This window comes from Convolutriloba macropyga, chromosome 1 (assembly GCF_964194025.1).
Source record: "Convolutriloba macropyga chromosome 1, txConMacr16.3, whole genome shotgun sequence".
Classification (NCBI taxonomy): domain Eukaryota; kingdom Metazoa; phylum Xenacoelomorpha; order Acoela; family Convolutidae; genus Convolutriloba; species Convolutriloba macropyga.
Genome location: NC_134468.1, coordinates 57,478,009 through 57,497,083, shown reverse-complemented (window position 1 = coordinate 57,497,083; position 19,075 = coordinate 57,478,009). Strand labels below are relative to the sequence as shown.

Here is a 19,075-nt window from a genome sequence, read left to right as displayed (position 1 = left end):
CTTCAAATTGTCAATCAATATATTTAAACAATCGTTATCAAGTTATTAAAAGAATACTTTGAATGCGCGCACTCAGAAAAGTGGCCGAAAAATTTAAACGACAACAAAATAATTTTTACAGTATACAGTTTGTAATCTATATCACTCGGGTCATGGTAGCAAGGTAACCCCGTGTGATGACCCACAAAATCCACGCCAGATCTCAAAAATCTTGGCTTGATCTGAGTAGTTTTCGGATTATTTATTGTTCTAACAGGCATATATACGGATGTTCTCTTCCGCCGTCTCTTCCTTTGTCATCAAATATTAGATTAAGACCATGAGTTTTACTTTTTCGAGTCTTAAGAAAATAACTAGTTTTCTACATATTCTCCATTTATTTGCTTTAATTGCTTGCTGTCTATAGGTTGTTTCCCAAACAATTGTCAATATAAGGAAACTGAAGATCAATATAAGAAAAAAATCGAATTGCAAGTTTTCCGTATCTCATTGCGTTGAGGCGGTGTTAGCGTCGTATAAATCTTTTCTGTTTTCCACTCCTCATATCTTTAATTTTTTCTGGATTCTATTTGGGATGACTTCTTTGTTTTCAAAAAAGTTAGGTTTTTTTTTGCTAATGCTACATTATTCCATGTGACGTATTGTCTTGAGAGAGCAGAATAACTACTGAAAATGAACCATGTACATTTGACAATGTTGCTCTTCATTCTTTTTAATTAAAAATACTTTCAAAAACAATTTTTTCTTCAAAATTGTTTTAAACGGGGCGCCCTTGATTTGGGAGCACAACCTCGGGAATCAAGAGAGTCTTATTTGTGACCCCTTACAACGCCCAATTTTGCGCGAATTTTAAAGCAAGTTTATATTTGATTTATTGTGTTGCCCTAGGACTATTGTTTTGTTATTGGGGTAATTTGAGGAGAACTTCTCTGTTTTTAAAAGGCTAATTTTAAATTTCATTGTTTCTGTATTTTTTTCGGGCGATTTGATTCCATGAGAGAGCAAAACAATAATATTGAACAGAGCTGACGGATTGCCAGCAATTAGCCGCAATAGTGTATATCCGCAATCTTTAAAAGGTGCTAAAAGAAGTAGACCAAAAAGAAACATTTTTAGAATGATGATCTGTTGTATTTTAGGATTATGATTAACATATTGCTGATTCTATTAGCTGCCCTTAAATATCTTTCATTTAGAGTTACATAAACACTGTTGACCCAATCTCTTTGAATTAAAGTAAAGGAAAGTCAATATCAGAGTGAGGAAGTCAATTTGAGAGTGAGGTAAGTTAAGTGTGACCAAGAACAGGCCAGCTATCACTTTGCGGCTATTAAAAATGAACGGTGTCAGTTTGACAGATCTTGTCATAATTTTGGTGAAGTGCAAATGTATGTCAAAAAAAATTTTTTCAATGACTTTAGGGGGCATCAGGAGTCTGCGTCAAAAATTTTCTGACGTTAACGCGTGTTCAAGGGCATTTTTAAACGTAAACCGATTATCGTCGGAAAAATTGATCTCGAATGACAGGCAGCGCATTTCAGGGGTTGTAGCCTTGATATATTTTTATTTATGGGTTTGAAAACATCATTCGACGGTAGGATTCGAAACAAGTTTCACTCAGTCCGATTCCGTCCCCTCGACGGAGGTATTAACCTCTAGGCTATCAGGTATTTGTCATCGAGTCGGTACTTTTCATCATGAACATTAAACTTTGTTTTTGGAGTGAGAGCAGCTAAAATCACTAAAGAATTAATAAGAAGTGCGTAAAAAGTCACATGAGAAGTCAAAGATTTAGCTAGAAGAATAAGGGAAAAGAGTCAAGCAAAAAAATTGCATAAAAAAGACACACAGTTTATAATAATTACTTCTCAATCAAGAGCAATTAAAAAGTCTCTAGAGGTAAAGAAGTATAAATTGGAGTTTAACCTTATCCAAGCCATAATGTTGGAAACCCATTATAGCGGACAAGAAAGGAATCATTAATTACAATTTTTTCTTCCTGCTGTTTAAGAATATACAAAAAGCAACGCTTCATAACCCATAATGTCTCTCTGAAGGCTGCCTGTGTTCCTACCAGAAACACTTATATTCCTACGACATTTTTCACAGATTTGAAAAACCCAGCTGGGAAACCAGAGCTGAATCATATTTTTGAATAGTGCTCTGAGTTTGCCAAATTGAGGACAATTCATCACAAAGTTAAAAACAAGAAAAAGTGATTGAAGGTAAACTGATGAAAAAAGAAACGCCATCTGAGAACGTTCTGCAGATCGAAAACAACAAGCTTTTCGCTGAAAAACAACTTGAAAATATCTGAAAAAAATGCTTCTAGATGGAAAAACATCGATAATCACGCTGCTATAATGCTTCTTTTGTTTTTCATTTCTTCATTGAATTTAAATGCATCTATAATCACTGTTCTTACAAGACTCATTTGTAAGAGCTAAAATATACCTACATTCGTTGACAAAAGTAAACACTCAAAATTCTACATAACTTAGTAAGCTGATTGTTTTCGGAGCCAAATTTAGTCATCATAATTTAGGTGGCTTTTTAATTTTTATATTAATCGATGCATATTCATCGGTTGTTTACTAGATCTGAATAAATAAAAACTGACTAGATAGTTAGATGGGGGAGGTTGGTGAGGGATCTGTAGTTTAAATAAGTACGGGTGACTTATTTAGGATAAATAAACCTCAAAATGACCTCTTCGCCTTGAATATTATCAGCAGTTCCTAACTACTATACATTACAATCTAATCTACTGTTAAAGTCCAATGACAAAAAAAGAAGTCAACAAACAAAACAGAGGTAAATGTTCTAAACACAAGAAGACAAAATCCAAGTCATGAACAAACTTGCTCTAGCGAAAAAAACCTGTAGAATACCTATACTACTCTTCGAGTCGTAAAAAGACACTTACTTTTACATAAATAAATCCTTCTCTTTGAGAGCAATTAATGAAAATTATTGATCACGCTGAACGGATTTCACGCGTTACTCAACTAACTGCTGCTCACAGAAAACTGTCAATTTTTTAATTGGATTTTTTCCGTAAGTACGACTGTAAGTTTTCATGACTTAAGGTTTACTAAATTTATGAACACGCATCGAATGATAAAAGAAATCAAAAGAAACGGCCAATATTATGTTGACTAAAATTGGCTTCAAAAACAGGCAGTTTACCATGTAAAAATGCAATTTGTAAGTTTACTTTTGTCAACGAGTGTGATAGATGTTGAAGCAAAATGCAAGTGTTCAGTGGGTCTCAAAACAAGACAAGCAATTATTTTTACTGAATGTTGAAACGAGTTTTTCTTGTTTACACGTGCAGAATTAGCTCAAAACTCAATAATTACCATTCACGCCATGAAATTGTGTCTCATATGTTTCAATGAGGTTTTTTTTGACCAAAAGACTGATGAAGCTCTAAGAAATTCACATGCCAGCTGAATGCGTCCAGTTGTAACCAGCTTATATTGTCACAGAAAATTTAAAAAAATTCATCAATCAACCGAAAAAACATTGAGATGAAAAAAGTTAGCTGGAACGTTTTTATGTTGAAAATTGTCTAGCATGATTAGTTATGAATGTAGACGCTAGTACCACAGTAATTTAGTAATGAATAATGTCTCGAGTTAACTGCATGTCACTACTGTGACATTGAAATGCAAGGTTTCCATATTTTAACGTTTTTTCTTCAGTTCCCGAAACTTAAACTCTGATTTATACTCTGTGTCTGGTACAAAGTGACATCTTCATCAAAATTGGGACGTATTAAAAAGACCATGATTCAGCGCTGGTTTTCTATGTTGCCATTGTCTGGGATCAACAATCTAGCATTTATCTCACGTGTTTTGTGGTTATAGGGTTTCATTTAACTTCAATTAGCATAAGGTTGTTCAAGCACGCGTCTTTTTACGATTGAATATCCGGATGCCAAATTATAATAATTATAGCACCCAAGAAATCTCAATTCCACTAACTCTCAAGAACATCAATAGAAAGGAGTTATCATTTTTCAAAATACTGCACATTATGGCGATTACCTTGCCCAATTAAAGCATTACACCTTCGCTAGCTTGCTGTGCAATTTAGTGGACGTGAAGCCAATTAAAACAGGGATATTTTCGGCCTTTTCGTATTGAGGCTCTACTGTTCCCACACACTGTCACATTAGCATCCCTCTCGCGCGCTTTGTTTCAGTCGTCGAGCCACGAGTAGAACAATTTGTTGCATTTTTTGGCGGTGGTTGCAGGGAAGTCGTTTTGAGGACAATTGAACACTTTGGTAATGATAGTGCTCATCCTGTAGATGTCCTCCACGTGTGGAGTCTCAAAGGCAGAAATGTTGTTGTTCAGACTTATAGGCCGATACTGATAGGATATTGTTGTGAACACAACTTGCGTATCTTTATGACAAATAGTTACTGCAACTTTTTGCTATCACTATTCTCACTGTTCGCATCTATTGCACATAGAAAAAGAAACAACCTGAGTTTCATCACCAGAAATGAACTCTTTGTTTGGGTCTTTTTTTGAAATTCTTTTATCGTATCAACTTTTTGCAATTTTCTGTTACATAAATTATTCAATTTTTACTATAATCAAATGCTGTCGTCTAAATTGTAGATTATCAATCCGGATTGTACGAGGTTGAAGCCAAAAACACGAGTTTGACTTGATTTTGTATAAATGTTGTGTACTTATTATATCAAGATGCGCAGTTATGCCTGGCAGAAGTTTTGAACGTATGAGATGTGGAACCACTCTGCCAACTTGTACTCGGAGAAGTGCTCCTGCAGTTCCGCAAAATAGGAAAAGTACTTTCCAGGTTCACCCAAAAGAGCCAGTGGGTACAAGTGGAAACTATCACGACCTGAGATGAACAATCAACCAGTTCTTGGTTCACCTCAACCTTCCTCCTGTTTGTCTATTGTTAAATATATAACTTTTCCTAAGAGGCATTTTTGAAACATAGCCGGCAAATTGCCAGAAAATAGCCGCCCTTTGACCCCACTGAGCGAAGTTGGGCGTGAAAAAGCTGACAACAATGCCTAATTCTTTTGTAATTTACAAAATAGTACCTTTTGTAAATAAATTGTTCAAAATTGGTAATCAGTTTAATTAGATATTAAGGGGGAAGAGATTCCCTTTTGTAAATAAATTGTTCAAAATTGGTTATCAGTTTAATTAGATGTTACGGGGGAAAAGGATGAAAATAAGCGTAATACTCCAGTTCGCAGTATACTCGAAGGGAATCTGATGAAATAACGCTCTAGCTTAGTCCAAACCTAAGCCAAATTTGCAACTATTTGCCAATTTTTGCCCAATAACACAAGTTTATAATTATTTGCAAATATCTCTCAGGAAGGCCAAATTTGCAAATTTTGCAAAATAATTTTAACTATGCAGAAATCTGCAAACGATCGACAGAGCTCTGCTTAATCCAGCCTAGCCATTTCTCGGTGATTGCTCAATTACACCATGTAAGAAATATATGCGTAAAAAATCACCCTTCAGGGCAAACTTCTACCGATAATGGATAAAAATTTCATATCTGTTTGAAAATATTTTTGAAAAAAGTGCATTAATTTACAATGTTGCGAAATTGACATTTGGTCTAAACTAGGAAACTGAAGTCTTCAAACATTAAATCTAGTGTCCGGAATTCAATGATTTCCTCAATTCCTTTTCGATTTTTGACATTGAAACATATTTGCTCAAATTTGAACAAAACCAGCCAAATAGATAAACAGCTTCACAAATTTAGAGAAAAATAAAAAAGTTAGCATTGCTGAAACTCTTGAAGTTAATAACCCGAAAGCCAACGTTTATCCATTTATATATGCCCGGTAATCAATGAACACGCCCTGAGGAAGTTTTTTTTGTTGGTCCTGAAACTGACAACTATTTTCAAAACAATGAAAAACTGCAAATGTTGTCAAAGGATGCTGCATTTCTCAATATTGATATCTACAAAACAATTTTTTTTGTCTCCCGGATCTTTCTAGTAACCCATCTTAAGCGTCTATATTGGAGTTTCATTGACCATTTTTATGACCTTTGAAAAACGATAATTCAATGCCCATCCAACAAAAAAACATAAATAAAGAATAACCCCTTTGAAAATTGAAGCAATTTGCTCTCTTCAAAGCCTAATATAGCCCGCTTAGGGCACTTAAAGAAATTCAATGAGCATTTGTTGTTACCTGATTATCCTAGTTTATGTTAGCTTAAAATGTTAGAAAATCAGAAAATCTGACAAAAAGAAAGCTGCTATAAAATTTAAATTCAACGGATTGTAGAAAAATTGTGCCTAAATAACGACACTTGAGATGCTGACGGCCGCTAGTAAATAGTGGAGACTGACGGTTTTCCTCAAATAAAATATTTGGGTTGTAATTAAAAATTCAAAAACATTTTTTGAAAAAAATGTTTACACAATTTAAAAAGCATTCTTAATTGCAAGATGCTTTTTGGATTTTTTTATTTTAAAAAAATAGGAAAACAGTAAAAGATCTTTTGGAAGCAAATTTTCAATAGGCTCAAACTTTTTTATTTCATTTTGTATTTAAACAAACTCTAGTTTTAGAAGGTGGCGATACAGGGTAGTGTCAAACCAAAAGGCAGTAGAGGTGACAACTAAGACTTACAAAAACAAAGTTCAACAAAGTTCATCTAAAATTGCGTTCTATGGGTTGATGCTGTTTTTTTTAATTCTGATTTTGGGTGCTAATTCTGTCCATTTTAGATTGCTCTGCTAAGCAGCTGCTGCAGAAAATTTTCTTTGAGAAAGAGAGAACAACGACACTACCCTAGAGAAGTCAAAAATATTTCAAGCTAAATGCTGAATTAGCTAAAGAAAAAATAACAAAGCAGGACAACTCGTGACCTCGAGTTCAAAAAAAAATGATAAAAAAACCTTGAACTAGAATTGACTGTGAATGGATTGTAAAAAAAATTTACAATTATATCCTCTCAAAATTGAAAATAATCATTAACGAGAAAGCAAATTTTTGTTCAAGCACCGTTTTCTCATTCTTTTTTGAAATTAGAGCAACAAAATTTTAGCCACAAGAACACTTGTTTTTTGCTCTACTTCCTGTTTTAGCAAAACCAAAATAAAAATAATCACTGCAATTTGACTTTAAAAATCATGAAAATGTGTGAACAGATATTAAAAGAACAAAGACAGCGCTCCAATGCAATTCAAATTCTTGAATTGAAAAAACGAGATCAGGATGCTACGTGCTCCTGAATTAAAATTCAAATCCCTGAGTGTGAACTTAAGACCTAATCGATATCAAAGTTTGTTAGTCAACAAATTATATAGCATTAAATGCGGAAAAGTAAACAAAAATTCTTATAATTCTTGAAACAAATTAAAAATTTTTTTCCAGAAGCTAGTGTCACAAAAATCATCGACGTCAACCACACATTTCATAACTACTGTTAATACGCATCCTGGGAATGCGTCCAACATACAACAATCTTGCCGAAAGCTATGAGAAACAATATAAGAATAGCGCGTAAACCAGCCCACAAAATGCCAATAAAACGCTTCAGTGATGGCCTTAATTGATAAAAAAACAAAAAATACAAACAATACAGGCAAAACTAAAAAGAACGCAAACAATGATAAATTTGTGAAAATTAATTACAACAGACGACATTTTAAAAAAAATCCAGATATTTTTTTCGAAAACAGTAAGAGCTCTAGTCAAAGAAATATTTATCTATGAACTGTGGGGATTAAATGATTCACTTAAAACTCATTAGCAGACTTAGGCCTACCATCAACAATATTAAGTGATAAGAGCACAGAAAACAATACCGGCACAAAAAAATTCAGTCACTCTATATGAAAACAAATGCTCTCAAAGTTAAAAACAATTATCAGCAAGTTCAACAATTCGAGTAGTTAAGTAGAAGAAAAAAAGTACGTGTGTAACATTTCACGGGCGTTCGAAGAAATTACACTAAAAGCGAAGTCAAATTGCCGCAAGTGAAAAGAAATTAGTCTCAAAAACCAAAACTTTGTTCAAACGCCGAAACCTCTAATTGAGAAGTAGTTTAATAAAACTCAAGCTGCAAAAGTAATATCCATATAGCCCCGTGTACCCCTCCAGTATGATAAAATCCACAACTCTAATTTGACTTCTCACTGATATAAAAACGCAAAAAAATATGACAAGATCTTAAATAAAGGCAGGAAAATTATCGCTTAATATACGGTTCCTGACCAGCGGGCCATTTCAGCCAGACAGGCAAACATAGTTTTAAAAAATCAGTTTTGGAAAACATAGTTTTGAAAAACTGAAATAAAAACATTCATTTTGCATATAGTTCTAGGATCAGTGTGCTGAATACAACGGTGATTGTCAAAGAATGTGAAAATGGCCATAAAACTTGGCAACATTATAAACTTTACTTGATCACTAAGAGGCAATCAGTGTAACGAACAAATAGAAATAACGAAATTGAAACATTAGTTCGTTGGTGTGAATCTCTTCAAAACCAGAATTTCATTGTTCAAATTCCCGTATAAATCCAGAACGGAGCTGATGAAACATCTTATTAGCTTGAGCTGAGAAAATTCGAAGATTACACAAAACATTCCTAAAACTTTTTAGAAGGAGCTTGTCTAATTCTGCACATTTATTTCTTGAAAATATTTTCTCTTGCTATAATCTAGAAAACAACTAGCATGCAGGTTAGCGTAAATGAGGTTGCACTTATAATTGACGAAAACAATCAGGAACTGAAAAAAATTTTGGAAGGTTATCAGAATCTATTGTTAATTCATCCGAAACAACATGTAAGAGAAACAACAATTCATCCAACTTGTAAGAGGTTCTAAAATTTCAGAAAAAATTGCGAGAAATTTTGGTCAGTGTTCTTTATATTGTTTATGTGGAAAATAAATCATAGCGTTTCCAGATGTCGATCTGCTCAACAAAAGATCTCAAAAAAACTGCCAAAAGGTTTTTATATTCGGCATCTCTTAGCGTGTTTCAGTTTGCATTACCAAAATTTGTAGCTGCAAATACGGACAAAATATGAACTGTGTGTCACAAAAAATGTCAAAACATACAAACGTCAACATAAGATAAATAAAAAACTCAACCCAATAACAGAAAAATGTGAAAAAAACTGCAAAATTTCGGGTTCAAAATCTATTAAAAATGACATTTTGACCTCAAAGTTTAGCTTTCTCGACAGCTACAGAAAGATCACTGAAATGAGTTAAAGGTCTCTATCGGAATTTTATGAGTACAAGGCATTACCTATTTATGCCGTTTGGTACGGCGAAATTCATGGGAAAACGTATGCAAGTAATTTACAAAAATGCGAAGCAGACCAAGTACCAAAATTGCATTAACAATTGACCTGACAAATAATATGTTCACACCAACTTTAAGCTAAGACAATCAACAAAGCTCATGGTCTCAAAAACGTAAAAATCAACATAGAAGAATGTTCAAATTGAAAACCTCTAAAAAATTGACTAAATGATTTTATTCATTTAATGTAATTATTGACTATTGAGAGTTTGGGAATGAGTACAAAGTACACCGATTTTACTGGAATTATTGACAGCAAAGTAAAAAGGTCTGTAAAAATTTTTTTTTGAAAATCATTGGCGTCAAAGTATGAAAAACACATAACTACAAAAAACCTCCCTAACCCATGCAACTCATTAAACTTTAGAAGCTTTTAAATGTCTTTCAACAGTTCTAAAGCAAAAAAATTGACAATGGAACTACTTATGAAGCAAGGTTAATAAATTCACCTGGACAATTTGAAAACAAACAGTATCTCAGTCAATGAAAACGATTACTACGAGAGGAAGCCAATAGCTTGACCAAAAGTACTTCAAAACAAAGGGCGAAAACTTACTCTAATTTTGGAGACAAAGCCATAAGATCACAAAAAACCGTGAAAGGCAAAAACAATCAGCTTTTTTCTAAAAACACAGTGTCAAATTAAAAGCACTTTCTTTGATGGAAACAAATCAACTTTATTCTTTTGTTTATCATTAGCTACCGATGAATACCGTCCCCAATGAATTTAATTGATGAAACACAAAAAACTAACATCAAATTTCGCAACAAAACTGCTAATTTTTTTAAAAAAAACAAACGAATAGTTTGAAATTCACAGAAAGCAATAGCTACAGGTTGAAGCACTTTTTTCGATTAACTGAATCCTCAGAAGCAACCAATGGTATCTGACATTTTTGGCATTGAGATACATTAATGTCATTAATGACTTTGAGCAGTGGGCACAAAAAAACAAGCAAAGTTAGCAAACTTATTAATGATTATTTTAAAACAAGCAGCGTATAAAAAAAGCAACAACTATAAACTTAGTCAATTAATCTGCCAGGAGTAAGAAATGTGTACACCTGAACTCACTTTTTGGCTGATTTTACCCAAACATGTTTGATCATGCGCGCGGATGGAAAGTTCTTGGCAATTATTCCCTGTATGTTAGGATTGTTGCCTGAAAATATAAAAGACTTACCTTAAATCCATTTTGAAGCACACAGGTTTATAAGTTTATTAGGGATATTTCTTCAAACTCCGCGATTATCTTGTCTCTTGATGGTTAATTATTGACTCAGAGGAAACAAAAAACAAAATGACCATACTTTCAACAGACAGCTTGGAACTACTATTTTGCTTTAGTTATAAAAATGAAACAAACTAAGAAATTAAATTAATAAAGCAAGGTTAAGAACAAACAAAAAACTCTTTATAACAAACATCTAATAAGAATATAAGAAACAACATTCTGTGTTAAGTCACTGTTTTAAATTCAATAAATGTATCCGTTTAAAACTGCTCCTCCTTGAGCATCTTGCTCGTACTTTTCTTTGTGTCAATCAGGACATATTACTTTGCGATAGATAAAAGCTTCTGTTGTCTATGCTCAACGAGTCTCTAGAGATAAGAATTGTTTTCATTTTTTAGAAAAACAGAAACACATTGTTGTAGATAGTTAGTAAACAATAGGTAATCTTTGAAGGTATTAAAAGGAAGTAGTAGTAGGTACTAGTGTAACTTAAATCCAATAAGTAGTTGTAGTAGTTAGTAATAGTATCTAGTAGAAGTTGTAGGTAGTACTAGTATGTAGCACCAGTATTAGGTACTAATTGTAGATAGTAGTTGTAGGTAGTAGTAGTAGTAGGCAGTAGCAGTAGTAGGTAGCAGTAGTGTTGTGTTAAATTCCAATATGTTCGCCAGACTGCTTAGCACAATTATATGTTATAAAAACTCTGCTCTTTTTAATTTTAGATTCCTTTGGACTTACCTCTTTCCGATGCTCTATGAAATATTGCTACGGTAATCTCATTTTAAAACGTGGACAGAACAATAAGTAATCCAAAGTTTTAACACAGGGTTACTGAACGCAGTAAATTTAATCCAAGAAGATACTATTATGATCGTTTTTGATTTCTGGTTGCTTGAGGTGCTCTGGTACCTTACTTGCAGTGTTCAATAATTGAATTTATCAGAAGCATTTACTGAAGATGCGTTTCGCTATTGTTTAATATTTCAGTCCCAGCACGCAATATCCATTATTGCTATTACCAATTCGCAACCAAGACCTATACATTTCTGAAGCTGTTTCTGGTAACCACCCACGGGTCCATAGTTTTTGTTTGTTCTTGCTCAATTGATAAAGTGACTAATTAATTTTTAGCGCTTTTTACAGTTCCAGTGCAAACTACACTTCTTTTACATCATTACACTTTTTGTCTGATTCAAGCTCTTTATGAATTTCTATCATTCTACTTTATTTAGCTAAAAGTTTACGCTGCTCCTGCATATCATAATTTTTCCCTCAACATTTTCGGTTTTTTACAGAGTTTATTCTTTTTACTTAGCTCAATTTATTGTTTATCTCTCAACAATTCATCTCATATATATTTTTCCTGTAAATAATCTTGGTCATTCCTAGACAGGTAGCTGAATAAATGTAGAGAAATCGCTTTTCAAAAAAACATGCTCAGAACATCAAAAAGTTGTTTTTGTTTTCTGTGTTGCAACACTTTATCATTTTCTTGCCAAGGATTAAAAGACAAAGAGCATGAATTTAATTTTTTTCCTGTAAAAAATCTTGATAATTTTTAATATGGTAGATAGATAGGTGTAGAATATTCAGTTTTCAAAAAAAAAATGCTCAGAACTTCAAAAAATTGTTGTCGTCTTCGGTTGTGACATTTTGCTCTCAAATGTTTAAAGGACAAAATTTATCAACGCTGATGGTCAAAATCCGTTTGCAAGATATAATATTATTGGATCGTGGAGACAAGTAACAAGATTCTTCTAGGCAATTAAATTGCCCTACAGGGACTTATCTCCCTCTCACTCTTGTCTGACTTGCATGCATTTAAATACATAAAAACATAAACACATACAGACATATATACATGCATTCCACTGTATGCATATAGAAAATACATACACACAAAAAACCAAAAACGTCTTGACATATACACACATTTACCATTTCTACACACAAGCATACATTCCAGCTTATACTCATACAAACATATTACTAAAATTAAGCACAGTTATATTTATTTTTGAACAAATATACAATTTCATAAATACTTTCATTATTATATACATGAATACGCATAATTTTACACATAAATTTTTCATTCTTTTCTCTCTTTCAATTGTTCTTTCATGCATAAAAGTACAAATTTGAACACATGCAAGCAAATATGCGGACCTGTTTTGACTGTTTTGATAGAAGCATACATAGTTACACATGTATATATAAAAAATGAAGACAAGCTTTCCACATCATACTGTACATTTGCAAAAGTATTGTCAACAAAAAACTGCTTCTGACTGCTCTTTGACTCATTTCAGACTATTTCAGAAACTGAGTTATTTGGTCCTACTTTGTTGAACAAAATGAAGTCCACAAAAATCACTTTTGAGTGCTCTTTCATAGCGCAAAATCCTTTTCAAACCATTTTAGGACTTTGAAAAACTTTGAACAATTTTCGAAAAAACTTTTGTAATTTTTTTTATATTTTTCGACCCTTATACTGCTTAGGTGAAAGAAGTGAAGTCAACAAAAAAATCATTTTTGAGTGCTCTTTTATAGCGCAAAATCCTTTTCATACAATTTTAGGACTTTCAAAAATTTTGAAAAATTTTTGTCAAAAATTTGAAATTTTTATATGTTTCGACCCCCATACGTCATAGGTGAAAAAACTGAAATCAACAAAAAATCACTTTTGAGTGCTCTTTGATAGCGCAAAATCCATTTCAGACCATTTTAGGACTTTGAAAAACTTAGAAATTTTTTCCAATTTTGGGACCTTTAGTATATGTAATGCGAAATTTTTCCTATTACCACTAAAGTGATATAGTCAGGGCGTCTAACCAGCTCAGAAGTGGTTTTTCTCTCTACAGTAACTATTTCAACAAGTGTAAGCTGCCTAGTGACTGTAGGCGGGGGGTCCCGACCTCCTCCCTACAATACTTCAAGTCGACCAAAATCCTGATTTCTTTCGAAATGAAAGTTTTTTCAAGTTTCAGCAGTCTCGTGTAGAGTCTTGGTGCTATACTGACTGCTGAAACTTGAACAAACTTTCATTTCGAAAGAAATCAGGATTTTGGTCGACTTGAAGTCTTGTAGGGGGGGGGGGGGGTTTGGACCCCCCCCCCCTACAGTCACTAGGCAAATTACTATACTACTTCTGTCTGATTGAAACTTTCGTTATGAGACATATTATAAATGGCGCTAAGTAAAAAAGACCAAAAAGTCAGCAATAAAATCTGACAAAACTCAGTAATTCGAACAAAAATATTTGAAAACAAATAGTTTCAAAGTCATAGAACGCATTAGCTTTGAACAAAACAAATAAATCAATCATTATACTCTCTAACTTCAACCTCTGAGTTTTGTTTCAAATGAGATTAATTGATAAAACGACAAAAATACGTCAATATATCATAAATGTCAAAATAATTTTGAGAAAAATTAATGTCAAGTCATGAAAAGCACCAGTTACGAAATTAAACCGTTGAATAGGTTCTTTTATGCCTTATTAGCAACGGATCAGAATTGTCATCGATGATGCCAAATGAGAAGACAGTAGAAACAATAAATCTTAAACCGACAAACATCGGATGAACTTCTCTCGAAAGACGGGCTCGGGCTATTTAATTTAGAGATGGTCAGGGTATTGATTTTCTAATTCCGGACCTGCTGATAGCACTTTAAGCGCTATACTACAAACAATCAGTTTTTATATGAGCAACGAACTTGATTTCAGAACGAGAGACACTTAGATCACTCAAAAATGAAAAATTAAAGCGTGAAAAATTCTATCAAGAAGTCAAAGAAAGTTCTAGACCAAAAGCAAAACCAACTCGTTTACAAATGATTCAAACTTTGTTCAAAAGCAATTAAAAAAGGGCAAAAAGAAATATACACAAATTTTTTATGGCCACAAATTGTGCTAAAGCTTTGGCTGCCCATTGACGAATTCAAGCATTTGCAAGTAGGTGCTATTAGAGCATATATGTGTCTCATTGAAAGCACTCAAGAGAAGAAATACTGAAAACATAAGTCAAATTGACGCACGTGAAAAAAATAGGTTTCAAAAACAAAAATTTTGTTCAAACACCCATTTCTCCATCTACTTTAAATGTAGTTTGAAAAAAGTAACACCCCAAAAATATTCGTTTTTTTGCTCCCTTTACGAATTCAGCTCAACTGAAATCATCATTCTAATGAGAGTTCTCACTGACGTGATAAAGCCGAAAAAAATGTGAACATGTTTTTTTTTTAAAAAAGAGAGGCTTAGTCAATATTGCCCCCCCCACACTAGACTTTTGAAGTCTTTTCATAAATCGAGGTCTAGACCTGGTTTCAAAACAATCCGAACACTTTGGACGGTAAGGAGGACAGATCACTAATACAATCCAAATCTTTGGATAGTAAAACAAAATAGGTTCACTACAATAGAATGCAGAGAAAATGAGGGCGGCTATTAAGCACTTATAACATATTTGATGACTCATGCTCTTGCGACTAAGAGGAGGGAGGGGTGTGGTGGATATTGTTTTGCTGTTCCTGGGATGAGACAGTCCCCGAATGCATTGAAGAAGGCGGTCTTTAGAGGGGATTTGTCTTTCCTGGTCGGACCAAGAATGAGACTCTCCATCTCCACTAGAATTTCCGTGATGAAGTAGGTGAAGCCTAAAACAGCTAAACAGTTATCAGCTCGGGCCGAAGTCGCATGGAAAATTGTCTCCCCTTCAAGAGCACTCGAATCTATCTATTCTGATCAGGTGGCTATCCTGGGAGCAATACCAGCTCTTTTAAGACCAGAAAAGAATGTTCTTTATGATCAAATTATGCTGCGGCCACCTCTGACAAGATAAGTGTATTCTTTTGATAAAGGTGTCGTTTCCTTTTGGTTACCATACTTTTTGGTTCAATCAGCAACAATCTGAGAAACAAATACAGATTTTTTCCGCCGGCCTCAGATCAGATTGCCTTTCGTATTTGAGTTTGCCCAAGAACCCTCAAATGAAATACAATTACAATTAGCAACGGTACATTATAATTCATTGTTCTTTCAAAAGTTTAAAAGCTCTTGTTTTGCATTTTAAAAAATCTTCCTTTTGAGGACATGAAAATTTGGGTTTAGCTAAGCAAATTTGGTAATTTGTTGAGCAGGGTTTAGTGAAAAATTGGCTGTTTTCGTGTTTTCATTCCTTTTTACAAATAAATGACTGTTGTTAGGAATTTCAAAATTCTGTTCGTTGAGATATAACACTTTGTCGAGAAGAATAGAACAGATCGGACTGATCATTGTGTCCTTTATTGCAATTGCATAGTAATTTTGTTATTAAATTTCCTTGAGAATTTCTCCTTATTATCCAACTCTTATAGTCATTACTTTTTTACTGTTTAATTTTTTTCAGTGGATTTCTGGTAAGAAATAAATGATGACGAGGCAAAAAAGTTTAGTTCTAATGCGTTTTCAAATGATTTTAGCTCTAAACTATATTTCAGAAAAACGTACTGCCAAATTATGCCCATCGATCTCAAGGAATAATACTGCTCAATTCACATTCAAACAATTAACGCTGGTTTCAATGGTAAAAGACAATGGTAACTATATTTCAGAAAAACGTACTGCCAAATTATGCCCATCGATCTCAAGGAATAACACTGCTCAATTCACATTCAAACAATTAACGCTGGTTTCAATGGTATGTCTAACTATGAGGCTCGCCAATGTGAGTACGCACATAAAGTTTCGACCTCGCTCATCCAAATACTTGACTTAATTGCTACCAAATGATGAACAGATAGGAAACTTTCAAACACATCCATATCGTTCAATTAAAAACCAATGGAATACAATAATGCCACGCTGGAGGACCGAATAAAGTTGTTGACAATAGGACTTTTGGATAGAACAATAATAAAAATGAAACAACAAACACTATTAACGACCAAAACTCGATATCTATAATTTAAAAAAATCATAACAAAATCAATCTCGCATCAGATGAAACCTAAACAAAATATTTTAACCTATACTTCAGTAGAAAAGATATTAGACCAGTCCTCAATGCGACTGGTTAACAGGTGGACAAAAAAGAGCAAAGAGGTTCCAAAATCAAAAATACGTTTCTGTTTTTGAAAACAATTATTTTTGCAGTTGTTAATGTCATTTGATATCAACTGAAACCACTAAAATGTTCATTTTCATCCACATAGGTAGCAAATGAGACATTTATTTAGACGATGTTCAAAGCCGAAATTTCAAAGCCAATGGGATAAACGATTATTGTTATAATTTGAAACGAAATCAAAAATCTTTTGAATAGTACAAATATATAAAAATCTAACATTTTATGAAATCTCGTTGTAGCAGTAGTAACAAAGCCGAGAAACGGAAGTTTGGAGCTAAAATTGTTGTAAGATTAAGGCATAGCCCACTGCGCAGGGGTTGTGGTCTGTGTTTAGAGGCTATGATCCACAAATCGACCGAAAAACACTAAAATGTTTTAAACAGATTTATAGGAAGCAATTGAGACAAGTCATTATCCAATTTTCATTTGCGCAAAATTTCAAAATCAATGGGACTCACGATTATTGTTCTAAACTAAAAAGAAAACAAATGATCTTTAAAATGTACAAATATATTAAAATCTCGAACATGAAATCTCGTAGTAACAGTGAGAAAAGCCGCCAAAAAACAAATGTATGCAGCTAAAATGGTCGTAAAAATTGATTTATAGTTCACTGGATACGAGTTTTTACCTTTTTTACGGAGATGTAAATCGATTGAAGACTATTTTGAAAAATGACGAAGCTCAAAAACCCAACCATGTTTTTAAAAAAAATATTTTCAAAAGTCATAACAGACTTAAGATTAACGATAAAAAAGATGAATGAAGTTGGAAAACTTCAGAAAGCCAATTGGGCCTGTTAATAATGAGACTAAGTCACGACCCCACAAAATAACAAAAAAAAATACATAAAGAACCCAAATCTGCAAACATTTTTACGACATCACACTCTTCGACGCACTAAATTTGGATGATCGTATCTGCGAGAACTGTAAAGCATGTTTTTCTCCTCATCTCAATATCAACGACTTTTTTTTATAAAGGGATTACGTAGATCTGACAACCAAAAGAAACCCAAAAATTGAATAGTATAGAAATCTCGAAAGATTTTTATGATAAAAAAATGGTCGAAGCAACCAGTCACAACGTATAGCAAAGCGCGAAAAAAAAAACGAATAAACAAAATTAATTGAGATGTCTAAATAATGAGAAAGAGTTACATGATGACGAAAATGAAAGCAAAAAGCAGTTTTTTTTTCCAAATTCAATTTTAAAGTCATTAAATCAAACAGCCATAAACTGAAATTGTCAAATACGTTGAGCTCTGCAACCTGGGGAAGTAAATGAGACCTCTCGTTGTCAGGTATATGTTGTACAACAACAAAAAAGGTATACATAGACTAAAACAAAAACTCTACAAAAACTTTAGAGATAACTGTGTCTCAGAACCAAAAAAAAATAAAGTAATCAAAAAGAAAATAGCACATCAAGATAAGCCTTTTTTCAACGCTGTGCGTTTTTCTACGGTGCTAATTTCAATTGGACCTGTCAATAATGCAATAAATCGACAACGAAGCAAATGAACTCAAGAAATGTGCAATTATGCTAAAAAATTGAAAACCAAGTATCAAAACAAAGAAGCCAATAGTTGAATATGAAACCGTTACAGACATTATTCTAGTATTATTATAAGAGATATATTATTATATAAAATATTATTATATTTATACTATCATTATAGATAATATTATAACTCCCAGAAAATTCGTTTTCATCTGTATTTAATGAGACTGCGCCCGAAGTTAGGAAATATTATAAAAGAGTTGCAAAGTTCAAAAATTCACCGACATTTTCTTTAAACAAAAACATTCGAAGTGATAGCAGACATTAGATAACAACTAAAAAAATTATCTAGGTTCATATACACCTCCTCTAGAGCTAACTGGATCTTTGATTGGGGACGCTGAGTCATTGGGCTAAAACAAAATTATAACAAATGAAAGCAAAAAACTTTTACGAAAACAATTGGTCAGAGCCATAAAAACCATGAGCTCAACTCTGACAACATAAAATAATCTACAGGGGCCTCATTTGCAGAAAATAACATCTGTTTTTAATTGATTCCTGATTCTTGTCAGAAAATAAATAAAAAACATTTACAAAGCGGAAATTTTTTGTAAAAAAAGGTCGCATCCCATTAAAATCTAAAAAATTATACTTTTTAGGATCCATGGTGAGATCAAGATCACCTAAGATATTGCTCTGTGTCTAACAAAACACCCAATTGCTCAAATGGTTGCAAAATGGATCATTTTAAGCAAATTTTGTTGTTTTGTCAGAAATATGTAATGCAATTTGTTTAATTATCGAGTTTAAACTTGCAAAAAATTGGCAAAATTATGATTGCAGAAGACTCTTAGAGCCCACAGGAGTCTAAGGTGT

The 19,075-nt window shown here is 33.1% G+C and overlaps 2 protein-coding genes across 3 annotated transcripts in view; both read right to left on the bottom strand.

The window, feature by feature from the left end:
* Positions 1–19,075, bottom strand: part of LOC142340744 (small COPII coat GTPase SAR1-like) — a 356,486-nt gene that overhangs the window by 51,061 nt on the left and 286,350 nt on the right. The gene's annotated exons all lie outside the window — the stretch shown is intronic.
* Positions 3,861–19,075, bottom strand: part of LOC142349960 (uncharacterized) — a 99,796-nt gene continuing 84,581 nt past the window's right edge. For both annotated transcript variants that reach the window (XM_075401833.1, XM_075401841.1), the window contains 2 exons: positions 4,736–4,881; positions 3,861–4,379 (listed from right to left, as the gene is read on the bottom strand). In XM_075401833.1, coding sequence (XP_075257948.1) covers positions 4,206–4,379; positions 4,736–4,881 — 320 coding nt within the window. In that variant the 3' untranslated portion in view covers positions 3,861–4,205. The remainder of the gene's footprint in view (positions 4,380–4,735; positions 4,882–19,075) is intronic.